At 38.4% G+C, this 13,687-nt stretch overlaps 1 protein-coding gene across 2 annotated transcripts in view; it reads right to left on the bottom strand.

Annotated features, from left to right (window-relative positions):
• The window catches only part of LOC111564939 (guanine nucleotide-binding protein G(q) subunit alpha), a 42,318-nt gene that overhangs the window by 3,993 nt on the left and 24,638 nt on the right, over positions 1–13,687 (bottom strand). The window contains exons 3-6 of one of the 2 annotated variants that reach the window (XM_023264824.3): positions 12,752–12,906; positions 10,803–10,931; positions 6,153–6,282; positions 690–843 (exon numbers count right to left, since the gene is read on the bottom strand). In XM_023264824.3, coding sequence (XP_023120592.1) covers positions 690–843; positions 6,153–6,282; positions 10,803–10,931; positions 12,752–12,906 — 568 coding nt within the window. Of the gene's footprint in view, positions 1–689; positions 844–6,152; positions 6,283–10,802; positions 10,932–11,468; positions 11,598–12,751; positions 12,907–13,687 lie in introns of both variants that reach the window. The other variant, XM_055017422.1, reaches the window with a different exon arrangement.

Here is a 13,687-nt window from a genome sequence, read left to right as displayed (position 1 = left end):
TTTCTAGAGTTACCATTTGTTTCCACTGTTGTAACACCCGTGGGAACTTGCAAAAATGTTCACGTTTATTTTTTTCTAATTTTTGTAAATTAAATAATCAAATAAATCCTAATTACGTTCATGTTTTATGATTAATAGCATTACATCTTTGTTAAACTGTGTCCATAGAGGTGCTGGACTTCATACTGCAGTGAAAAATGAGCTCAGAGTGAGTAAAAATCAGACAGGAGCAATTAAAAAAAGTGCCAGACAGAGCTTTGTATGGAGGATTAACTCAAGCTCATTCAATTAATTGTATCATGATTTAATTCCAGGATTCCTCATTGTGTTAAAATGCTCAGCGCAATTTACTGCAGCGCTTTTCTATAACTTCTCTAACACCTGAACACACAAAAAAATATTCAACATATAATTGTGATAGGCACATCACTTAATTGTTCAGCTTGTATTGCAGTGAAGCATTATAACCATAAGGTGTCACTCTATAATAAAAAAATACACTTCAAGACAGTGTTACACGCCTAAAAAGTAAAAAAAATAAATACTGACACTTTTGCTTCACAGTTACTGTCACTGTTGAAATAATAAGATTCTATTGATGAATGATTGTTGAAACGTTAAAGCAGCTGTTAAAATTCCACTCCATTAGCACACAATATAAAGTTTGAGGAGAAAAGTCCTAAAATTACCGTCAAACTCTGGAAAGTAGTCAACCAGGTGAGAATACATGATCTTCTCCTCCAGCAGGTCCTTCTTGTTGAGGAACAGGATGACGGAGGAGTTTTGGAACCAGGGATATGTGATGATGGTCCTGAACAGAGCTTTACTCTCCTCCATACGGTTCTATCAAGCAAGGAAACACAAGTTAGGATGCATTTAGGACAGAAAACTTTCCAAATTACACTCAAATTCACTCAACACTGTTTGCAATAATTAAACGGGGGTTTTACGATTTCTAGAGTCATATAAAAACAGCTTAACATGTATGTTTTCACTGTTGCTTTCACTTGTATGGTGGATAACCTTAATAAATGACCAGTTAAAGTGTTTTTTTTTCTGATACAAAACATTGCTTTTCTATAGCAGCAGCTGGATTAGGGTTAATGATACGCAGGAAAAAAATAATAGTGCAATTGTTTTAGAATTTTTGTACTAAATAAACCTGTTTGTTTACATCTGGAGAACATGATCTGCAGAACGAAGCATCTCTGGAGCACCTCAATGCTTTATTTATAATGGCGGAAGGTGACAATTTATACCTTTATCAAATAAATTGCAGCCATTTGGATGAAATTAAATGTTTGGCATGAAGCTGGATGGCATCATGGCAGGGCGAAGTACAAAAGGAAAAGAAGACAAACAGTTGGGGAACAAAAACAACCACATGAAGGACATTAAACCTCTCCTGTTCTGTCAGTTGATCCGGACATGCTCCAAATATCAGATCTACTCCTCAAAACTGTAGGAAACTTTAAAAAAGGGGCAGCCATTGACTAAACTTGGGCAGACAAAACACATAGTATGTCTGTTTCCCGCATATTACAGCTGCACTCACAGAGTACACACTGTTTCATACATTAAATTAGACATACTGCTTTGCAGGTCATACGCCTTCCTCAGTGTCTGTGGTGCAAAATGAGCCTTTATCTGATGATTCTGGGTCAGAATGGACAGAAAAGCTGCTTGTTTTACTGCAAAATCCAGCCTCATGTAGTAGAACAACCTGGTATTTATACTAAATTGTGAAAAAAAATGAACTTTTCCACCATTTAATTTACATTTTTTGCAAGAATTTATAGTTTTTTTATGGACTTTCCCAATTTTTGTTAAAATACAGAGGATAATTTAGTAAAATTACCCCCAAAAAATTTAATTTACATGTTAACCGTCCAAAGGCCTAAACTGTAAACAATATCCACATTCAAAACCAGTATTTTGCAAAATTACAATTATTTTACTGTATTTAAATACACAAAAACATTCCTTTAAAGATATCTGTCATTATGTGAAAGACAAAAGATGTATATTAAAGACTGAAAAATTAAATTTTGAACTGGTATTTTACAGATTTGCTTTGTTAAATTACAAATAATGTCTCGTAAAATGACAAGAAAAAATGTAATTATTTACAGCTTGACTGTAAAATAAAACCTGGACAAAACTGTAAACAATATTTACCTCTAAAATCTGTATTTTCCATTTTTAATTTAGTAATTTGCTCTTGCATAAACATCACAGTAAAATTACTAAATTTTGCTGTATTTAAAATATATGCTAAAAACATCATTATTTTACAAATATTTTGTGTTTTCTTACACTCTTGCTGCCACAGATGAGGCTTTTATTATTACAGTGTCTGCGCTGGGACACACAAAATCCTTTCCTGGCAGTACGAGTATCCAAACACTCTTTCTCATCTAAACTAATTAAGGCTAAAAGCTGCGATCAAATGTCTTCTTCCTCTTTCTGGTCTGAACTCCTCGCCAGCTTCGCTCCCACAGCTTGGTCTTAGTCAGTGATAACGTGATCCCGGCCAGACTTGACCCGATGAAATCAGAGATGTTTGAAAACAATCCCGTCAAGCTCTGCTTGGCCTCAACGGTCAAAGTCTCAGTCCTGATCCTGTCATCACAACAGGATAATCTGTTCGGGTTAGTTAGGGTACGTCTTAGCTGAGAAACCAGCTGGCTCTTTTGATCTAACTGCTGACATTTGCACATTACAAGCAGGGAAAGCAACCTACAAAAATGAAAACATGCTGTTGTCTGTTCAATGAGGCACCACACCTGAATTTGTTTTTCACTGAATATTTTTCATGGAACTGACTGAAACGGGTGAATGAATTTAGGGGTGGGATAAAATAAGTTTTAACTTCTTCCCACTCCCTTTCGAAAGTGTTGAAGTTTTTGTTTTCCTCTCATTCTCCTTATATGAGAAGCATGATGGACTATTTTAGTTGTTTTTGTGAATCATTCGTTGAATGTTATTAAATTACATGTTCAAAATAAATAAGAATCAAGAATATTTATTGTCATTGTGTTTCCACACAGTGAAATTACGATTGGTGACTCCCAGCTATAGATAAAAAATAAATAAAAAAAAAAATTATCCTGAAATATATAAATATGTAAACAGAGTTAGTGCACATGAGCAGTAGGATGGGTGATAAAGTGCAGTCCAGTGTAAGACTCAGGTCTTTATTGCACATAGTGAGTCTGTTGTGTGTGTAGGGGGGAGATGAATGGACAACTCTGGGATAAAAACTGTTTTTCAGTCTGGAGGTCAGAGTTTTTATGCTCTTTTTAAATGAAATGAAAATGAACACCTGAGCATTAACTGTGTGTGTGTGTGTGTGTGTGTGTGTGTGTGTGTGTGTGTGTCCACTAAAAGTAAAACTGCTGCCAGAGAGGACAAACGTGGATCCTAGAATAAACTCTTGACCATGACTCTGTTCACCAGAGGTAGTGAGGCTGGCTCTGGTTTATGAAACCCAGTCGTCATATGACCAGGTCAGAGAAAGGGTTTGTTGTCGGACAGAAGCAGAGGGCATGCAGGGGCTGATCACATTAGCTTTATTAGCGATAATTCCATCTGAACACTCAGAGGAGCCAAGGCCAACGACATGGACAAAATACCTCTGCAGCAAACAGAATGAAGAGCTGCATTCAGTTCAGAGAGACAGCTGGCAATAATCAGTATTCTTTAGTGTACGTGGGGCAGAACGAACTACTAACTGATCATCTATAATCCAATAAAAACTTCTACAGGCAGAGAGAACATGATAGTCGACTGTTAGCACAAGCTAGCTGCTAACTTGGCATGTTATTTGTGACAGTATCATAGAGTTTGTTCTGGCAGTGGCAGTGCAGGCCTCTCAGATATTAGAGTCATTTTGTTTGTTTGTTTTTAATGCTCATTGTAAACTGATTGTTTGTTATAAAAGGGGCAAATTACATGAATTTACTCTTCTTTCTGCTCCCTTTCATCCAGAAGTTGGAAACTTTTGTTTTTCATATTCTATTGAATATTTTTTTTCTTTTTTCAATGAATGAAATAAACAACTAACTAAGAATATCAAATTTATGTCTAGCAAACCCCAGCGACCCCTTGTAGACACGCATATTCAGAAAACATAATACCGGCCTTACTTTCCCGCCCATGGAGTAGATTAAAAACAGCACAATGGAAATTGATCAAATGATGCGTTTTTCTTTAGTAATGGGTTAGAACAGCTTCTGCTTCTGAAATAGTGGAAGGCATGACGGGGGGTGCGAGCAACTGGGAGGAAAAGTCCGTCTACGCGGAACTAATTAGCTGAACTACTGTTTTAACGTCGGCCTGTTTTTCGCAGCGCACAAACTGCGCTGGCTGTTGTCCAAGTCCATACTTGGCAAAGTTTTTTGTCCTCAGAAGGGGGGTCTGGCAGAAAAAAAATCTGAGAACCACTGGGTTAGAAGGACACATTTGGAGGCAAAATAGTTGAATTTATACAAAAAGCGCACAAGGTTTTTTCATTATTTCTATCAGAAACTGTATTTATGCAATATTTATGTAACTATTTAAACTTTGGACAGTTTCAATTTGTTCAAACAGTACCAATAGAATGAAAACCTGTATAATAAAGCTCTAAATGCAAAAAAGTTTTTTTTACTCCCGATATTAATGTAGTTTTGGCGTTCTGGTGAGAAGGTGTTTCGGTCAAATTTTAGTTATTAGTTTTAGTCAGCAATCACTACAAATATTTTAGTCTCATTTTTTATTTGGAATATTTATATTATCTAAGCATTATGAAGTTACCGATGTCACCATCTTTGTGTACAGTTACCATGGTTACAGTTGTCCATCGGCTCTGCAGCAACACAACAGACGTACCCTTTTCAGTAAATCCAGTTGAGGTTATCACTTCTCTCTCTGGCCGTCCTACTCATCTAGCATTAACATTAGCACTGACATTAGAGTCAAATGGAGCACCTCCATTCCTTCTGAAGGGAATGGCAAAGATAAATGTTGACATCATGAGTTTAGATCATAAATATATTCCTCTCAAAACCAGCAATGTCATGAGGCATTATTGAAAGAGGCGTAACACTGGTGAATGTAAGGCGGAGCTTCTGAATAACTTCAGTGCAGTTAATCGGAATAATCTACAGAACAAAATGAAGTCTGAGTGGAGGAGGAAATTTTAACTGATGAGGAAGCTGCAGTGTGACAATCCACAGATGTTGCAGGTCACTGAATAAGATGAAAATGTTGTTACTGGATCAATGCAGTGATCACAGCATCTCCACTGTTGTTTTAGACTGAAAAAAGATGAAACCTCTTAAATGCATTTTAGAGTTTTGCATTCATCTAATTTTAGTTGCAAATGAAAGTAAAATGCACCTACGAAGATGTTTTTCCAGCACAAACTAACAACAATTTACAATTTTGAATTACAATCTGATACTACACCTTTAACCCTCCTGTTGTCCTCATTTATGGGCACTAAAAAAATATTGTTTCCTTGTCTGAAAAAAATCCAAAAATTCAGCAAAAAAATTACCCAAAGTTGTGAAAATTTGCAAAACCTTCAGGAAGAAAATTCCAATAATTCCTTAAAAGTTTCCCTTAAAAGTTTTATTTTTTTTAAAAATTCCCCAAATTAGACAAGAAAATATTTTCCAAAAAATGAGTACAAATCTTCCAGAAAAAAATCCTAAAAATATCTAAAGTGATTCCATATATATCAGTAAAACTTCTAATATTTTCTTAAGAACATTCACATAAAAATCAACCAAAATCCAGTGAAATTCACTGGATTTTGGTAGATTTTTTGTGAATGTTCTTAAGAAACATTTTTAACATTTCTTTTTTTTCCACCAGAAAACATTCAAAGATTTCCCAAAAATGTTGAAAATGTGGACATCAGAAGTTTCACTGTGGAAATATATTTTATTTCCACATTTTCAGACTTTAAAACGGCTCAATTTTGGCCCGCAGGTCAACACGAGGGTTAAGTAATTTCATTTAAAATTCAAGTTTTCTGTAAGCAAAATAATTTACTCACAAACCAACAAATCTTTTCTAACAACACACCGTGAACTTAAAACCTCATTATGAACACACAGTGGCAAAACTGTGCGTAAACAGTCAGAAATTCACGTCCGTCTCACCTCATTGTCGGACTCCACCAGGACCTGGTCGTACTCGCTGAGCGCCACCAAGAACATGATGGAGGTGACGTTCTCAAAGCAGTGTATCCACTTCCTCCTCTCTGACCTCTGACCTCCTACATCCACCATCCTGATCGGAGCAAGATGGGATGGATGCCGAGAAAATCACACAAACACGGCAGAAATTACAGACTGTAAACGTCTAAAAGATGAGATAAGCATGCATTTCAATCGCTACCACAAAGACGGAACTTTTGTTAAATGTTTAGAACTACTCTGAGCGTTGATCAAATGAAACTAACCACAGAAATTTAGAACACAGATGTCCCAGCTCAAACAGGTCAATTTAATTACATGTATCACAGTAATTTTATCAGAATTTCATAACCGAGCAACAAAAGAGAAATCCTTCAGTGACTCAGAGTCAAGGACAAGCCGAGGACAGGAAAAAGAAAACGTAGCAGTGCAAAGAGGCGTTCGACTTACTCTCCTAATTATTTCATTTTCAGTTACACTCAGCTTTGTATCCGGCAGCAGCCATTCAATACATTTAGTCATAGTCGATGCAAAATCTCTATGGAGTGTAGCATAAATAAAGCCAAACATCCCATTTGCACTGACGGAAGAAACATGAAATGAGAATCTGCAGTGTGAATCACAGTGGGGACAGAGCAGCCTATCCCTAAGGTGCATCAAAATAACAGAAAAGGAAGTGGATGTGTGATACAAACAATGACACCCCCCCCCCCCCCCCCCCCCCCCCAAAAAAAAAAAAAAAAATGATGCAGGAGAATCCATGCAGGAGAAAGTATTTCTGCTTGGAAGTGAATATAAGGTGATGAATGTGAGAGACAGAAGAGGAGAACATGAAGAATGGCTGAAGGACCAAAAAGATAAAGGAAAACAATAAATACAACAAACTGGAAAATCAGGAAGAAGTGCTAAAGAGTGTGGAAAAATGTAGAAAGTTGAAATAAGGGACTGCAAAGCATGAGTTTGGACTCTGAGGCAGGAGACCTGGATCGTGGGTCAACTGTTTTTTTATTCCCTTTATTTTAATGTCTACCTCTATTACTTTTCTTCTTGAATGAATAAAACATTGTAACAGACTGAGGGACTACTGCTGCCACAAAACAACAGCAGAGGTGCAGAAAGGGCTGTTTGATGTGTCCGTTCAGATAGAATCAGTAAACCCCTACAGAATATACACTCTGAATTGAACTGAACTGACTGTACACATCAGTTTTGTGAGCCGAAGTTCTCCAGAAAATTTAAGCTAATACTAAATATCACTTCATGGCAACACAGCGAAACTTTGATCAGACAAAGGTGAACTCAGTCAGCGAGTCTGCCAGAAGAAGGGACGGCATTGATAAATGGAGTCCTCTAGAAAGCAGCCTAAAATAAAACTCCTTCACATCAGACGACCTCCTTTTTTTCCTCTAGCAAGGATGAGTGACCTACTTAGTTCCATAAGCTCTCCTATGCTGGATAAACCAAGTGAAATGACATTTCCTGTGACTTCAAAAGTGAATTAAAAGAGAAGGAAGCAAACCTAATGGAGATGTTTGTCTATGAAAGGCTTCCTTGTTGCAGCTACAGCCTGTCAACTGCAAGCAGAAGCAGCAGAGTTCCACATGTGACCGTTACTATCCACATATCGAGCTGGGGAACTTCTCATCCTGCATCAAGTGTGCTCTACGTTTAATTACAGGAATGTGATAACACATTTTCATAAATCATTAAATGAAGACACTTCAATTATCACACTCTTCCGCCATTAAAGCCGGACACGTCACATTTATTGCCACTTCATATTTATCTTGTCAGTCTCTTAGCACAAAGCTGATGTCACTGAGAGCATGCAGTGATTCACCATCAGCAGCACAAGTAGAGTGGAGCCTATCGGCTAGCTGCAGCAGAGCTGCCGGGAACCTCTTCAACACAGCCTCATTGCAAGCAGAGCTATTTCTAGCCTTGCCAAGCGTAGGAGGGGCTGACATGATGGCTCCCTATCGATTTGCACTCTTCTGTAATCGCTCTTGTTCCCTGGGTCCATCTCTATCTCCTCATCTTTTTTCAAGAGATGCAGGGAGGGAAGCAGCTCTATGCTTTGGTGGCTGGTCCTAAGACAGTCTCTGTCCCAGGGCTACAGTGACAAACCAGGAAGGACTATGATGCAAAGATACTGCCTTTACGAGCCTTTCTAAAGATGCAAACATCTCATCCTGAGAACTGTCATGAAGCATCCATTTTCTTTATTTCAATTATAAAATTAGGCTGCAGTTCAGTGATAATATAGCCCTATCATGTAATTATGACATCAGTTTTTCTGGGGCGATGCAATGAGCCCTCGTCAGCTGAGTACTGAGTTTGACTAATGGCTGGCCAAACCTTTGAGCAATCTTTCAAGCAATGACCGGTGGAAAAGTTAGAATTAGGGTTGCCTTGGGCTGATCAATGCCATTTTCAACTTTTCTTAAATTAGTACTGGCACAAAACTGAGTCAAATCTACTGTATACGCCTGTTGTCACATTTATATAATTTCCTCGCTAAATGCATCACTAGCAACCCATAATGTATTATTTTAAAATACAAAATGACCATAGTTGAGATCTGTCCTGTGCTGATATTGATATTTTAGGCCACAGACACATGAAACAGGCTGCAAAAGATTGCTGACACATGGCATTGGTATACAGGAATGCTACACTAGTTGATATCAGTTTGATTTAACACATTTGCACTCCCCTGAGGTCATTAAGCTTCACAGGAGACTTTGTCACGGTGCCCTTCTACTAGGTCAAACCCCCACAATGCTCTCTGTCTGCCAACATGCAACTGTCCACCAAGTAGTAAGAGCTATCCGGGTACTACAGCTAATCTACAATACTATAAAGTGTGTATTATCTGGGATAATGGTATTGTGCACTGGAAAATATCATATGACTGTGATTGAATTGGGGCCAAAATACCTTGATTGGGACATCTCCAGTTGTAATATTTACAATCTTAATGAAATTTTTGTCATGTTTATGGTAGTCTTACTGGTCAGACCATTCTCTAGTGCTCACACTGCGCTGTTTAGAAAGGTCTATTGGGGGAAAAAGCACCAGTACATTTTTTAAATTCATTCTAATCATCTTGGGCAGAGCGAAGAATAGGACGCTATAATGGTGTTCTGTCAAAATAGTGAAGGGAGATTCGTTTTGGTCGAACATTTGTACGCAGGGAGGCGAGCACCGTCATTAAAATTGATAATTTACTAGGAAAAATCCCAAACGCACAATTATTGCACGGTCCAAACCTTTGACAAACTTTAAATTTGTCAGCATGTAGGTTGCTGTTTAGAGGTTGTTTTTTCCTTTATAAAGATCTTAAAAACAGTAACATGAAGATAGCAGAAGGGAGGGCAAATGGAGTCTGAGATTCATGGCTACCTTAAAAGCACTCAATATGGGGAAGAGAATATATAACGCTTAGCTGACAGGCTACTCATAAAACATGCACCCAAAAAGTACATTTTTCAGTAGAGGTAATGATTTCACCAAGAGTGTAATAAAACAAGACTAAGCAGCTACGGTGAGCAAACAGACGGAGAACTAACTGCACCATAAACAGCATCAAATCTGACTGCGGTTGCTAAAAGCATAATGGAAAAAGCTCAATTACTGACCAAATTACAGTTTGTTTGGCTGAACTATGAAAAGATTCTCCAGAGCTCTTCTGTCACATTTCTGACAAAGCAGCAGCTCAGGTAACGTTTCCATTAGTACTAAACAATACTTGCCGTTACCATGGTAAAAATAAGCTGCAACTGAAATGCTGAGAAAAAAAAAAGTTTTAATAATAAATCTTTTAGAAAAACTACAGTAAATAGATTTTTGTCAACTGACTTTTAAAATATGGACAAATCATATTAGATCTACCAAACTGCTACTACTACTACTGCAGTCGGCAGGTTGGTGATTAACAGCTAATCAAATAATTGCAGCCAACAATTCAATATTACCTTATATGGCAGAAGATGTGGTACGTGCATTGCAGAAAATGTACTGCATATTAGCTGTAGTACCTGGTTGCACCACCAGATGGAGCCTTGTGCTATTTATGATGCAAAAGAGTGCAGTTTGCTTGTATTTAATATTGTACCAATCCATGGAAGCAGCCATTCGTACTACAGACAGTTTCTCATTAGCAAGCTGAGAGCATTACGGGGGTTTTAGCTAGCAACGGGCACCATGACAATGACTTCTGTCAAGGTTAATGTCTTCTGCCTAGACCTGATGTGTTAGACACAAGTCGCTGGTAACTAAGACAGCATTCCTATGATCAAGTGGCTATATAACCAAGCTGCATTGACTGGAAATGTTACCTGTCTGTAGTCAAAAATGTCTTTATCGGTCCATGGAAAAATGTCCACTCAACCCAATTTTTTTTTTATTCAGGTTTCAGTACTGGTAAAGAGAATTATTTAAACTTTGCAACCGTAACTTGCACATGGAATGGGTGACTGGGATATAATCAGACACTGGGTTTAAACGCACAAATGGGGACATAAAACATGTTGTTAAGCATGTTGACACAGATTTCAGAGGGGACAGGGCACAGACTTGGGGTTAGTCAAAGTTGTGTAGGTCTTCTTCTACCTGAAAATGATGCTTTGCAAGTCGAAAGGGTATTCTATGATCCCAGTGGTTGGGATTCGAACCCTAAGCACATCCTGTTGGGTTGGTAGATAGGACGGTTCAGCAATACGATCCAGATCACTTAGATAGCTAGAGAAAGGAAGAACAACAAAAGACAGAGAGAGGGAGGAAAGAGAAAGTGAAGCATAACAGCAGATAAAGCACACTCCCTCCAAAAGCAAGTGCACCAGTCCAGATCTAACAAAGAGGACCATTCCCAAGAGTTATGAGGAGGTTCTGTGACAGTTCACACCACAACCCCACAAGTGTTCTCTTAGAAAGTCAGCTTCATCCCTGATGGCAGCTCCCAAAGACAAAATAATCCCCAGTTTCACCTTTCGCCCCTGTCAAAGTGCTCAGTGTAGGTTTGTAAGTTGAAGAAAACCAGAAACTTTTAACTTGACTCTAAACAGATGACTTTGCACGATTACTCCCTTTTCAGCCAATCTTGACGGGGTCTACTTTCGAAGCCAGTCTTTGAGATTGTACCATCAGGGACGTGTTAAAGTGCTGAGCCCTGCCGTGCAGCACAGGGTGGGCGGAGACAGCGGCATCGACGGCTCGGCTGGCCAACTGTTGTGCAGCCGACCAACCAGTGATTTTATTTTCAGCACTTGACACCAGTACCTGAAGATTATATTCTCCAGGTCAAATGGGTACTCAATGATGCCGGTGGTGGGCACTCGAACCCGCAGCACATCCTGCTGGGTGGGCACGTACCCTGGAGACGCTATTCGTTCTAAACTGCTAAGGTAACTGCGAAGGGGGAGGGAACATATGACAGAGATGCACATGTAGACAAACAAATTGCATCAGGAGCACAAGACCACATGCAAATACCAGTACCAAGAACAGATTCAATAGATTAAAGAATATTAACCCTCTGAACATGTATTTTCTAGATGTTTTTTTGTGACTCACTGTATGCATATTTTACACTTCAATAAAAAGTTCTGCACTTCTATGAAAACAGAACAATAGCTAGAAGTACAGAATTGAAACATGTCTTCTGTGCAGTATGACAGATATAATGCTGTAAATCATAATAAATGAAAACATGAAAGTTGAATTTGATTATTTATTGTACCAAAATTTTAAATAATCTATAATCTACATATGCAACATCTGTCCACAGATGTGACCAATACTATAGATTTTTCTTTAGTATTTTTAACTTGTTTCAATACTTGACTGCATGCTGTTCTGTGTAAACACTGCCTGCAGTTCAACCCAGTTCCTGAATTTTAGTCACATGACTGTTTGTCACACTAACGGCTTCAGGGCTGCAGCAAGTGATGCAGAAGTTTTTGTTTTTACCACCATCTGGTTACTTCAAATGTTTTTTGCTAGGTAACTTAAAAGAGACATCTAGAAAAAAGTCACTTAGGCTTGGATTTGGTTACGTTTTCTGAATGAATGGCTTGTCACAGATAAGCAGAAAGTAAAAGAGAAAACAGAAAAAATATGCTGATTCTTTCTGTTTTTGCAGTTCCTGCTTCTAATAAATGGTGTTATGTTGTGGTGTAGGCAATTTCTGAAAAAGACAACATGCCTTTCCAACCTGTCAGTGGGTTTTGGGGTTCAGAGGGTTAAAATAGATTCAAACACATTTATGCATTGGCTTCAATATCTTCTCAAATCAGATTTTAAGGAGCCATGCTGGTCTGAAATGGATTAATGCAGGTTGGAATTAGCCCTGATATTATTAGCAGTCGTTTATAAACCTGACATTTCCTTTTCCCCGGTTCTCCCCATCTGCCCATACTCTCTTCCCTTCCTCTACTCAGGTGTATTTTAGCAAAGACAGAAAACAGATGAAAGAGGCCTGAGTCTGCCTCACCTCTTCCACTTCCACACTTGCAGCAAAAAAAAATTCATCATGCTAGTAGATAAACGAATCACAGACGTACTATTTGGTTGAGTCAGAGAGCTGGTACTCTCTCCTGCGATCGTATGCCTCCTGGATGCCGGGGTCGGCCCAGAGCATCTTTATCGCTCCGATGTACGGCTGATCGAATGATGAAACCTTCTCCACGTCCACCTCGCGCACCACCTGGGCATTATTCTGAGGGAATAAAAGACAAAAGAAACACACTTTTAACAACAGCATGTCACGTCATGTATGCAGAAAGCGAGTCATCACAGGTGGAATTTAGAGACTTTCAGGAAGTTAAGCAGAATATAATGTGTTTGTATTATTTCTCTTCTGTAATAAATCAGTTGTTTACACTAAATGCAGGACATACTGACTTCTGATTGTCCGCTGCCTTTCCAGAAACCATATGTGGCAACAGAAACCACAGCTAACTGGGGAAGATTATTTCAGTATACTTTATATCTAGTTTTACTGGCAGATTCATGATCTATTTGAGTTTGGTTTGCATTAGAGTAACTGGACACAGAAGTGTTAGACTGAGCAATCAAGCTCACTGATTACTGACATTTCAAAAGAGACTGAGTGGCAATTCAAACTCTCAAACTTCACCCCAAAACAATGATGACTCAAGTGACATCACTTTGTTTGTAATACTACATATTCATGAGAAAATACACAACAACTGAAAGTAGAAAAATATCTGTAGGAAGCGGGTTTTAGCAGGCGAAAAGTCAGCAACTCTGCTTCCTCAGGACTGTGTGGGTCTGGTTTGATCAGAGTTGAGCAACCAAACAAATGGCATTAGACTCTGAATCAAACTCTGCTAAATCTTGATTGGTTCAAAGCGAAAAGACAGTAAGAGGAGCCCAGAGAAACAACAGAAATATTAATGTTCTTGTAGCAACCCATTAGTCATATGAAAAAAAAATATTGAGAAAACAAGTTTTTAACTCTGGAACCCTAAGAAATG

This window comes from Amphiprion ocellaris, chromosome 2, assembly GCF_022539595.1.
Source record: "Amphiprion ocellaris isolate individual 3 ecotype Okinawa chromosome 2, ASM2253959v1, whole genome shotgun sequence".
Taxonomy (NCBI): Eukaryota; Metazoa; Chordata; class Actinopteri; family Pomacentridae; genus Amphiprion; species Amphiprion ocellaris.
Note: the sequence above shows the minus strand (reverse complement) of the source record. Positions and strands in the feature narration are given on the sequence as shown.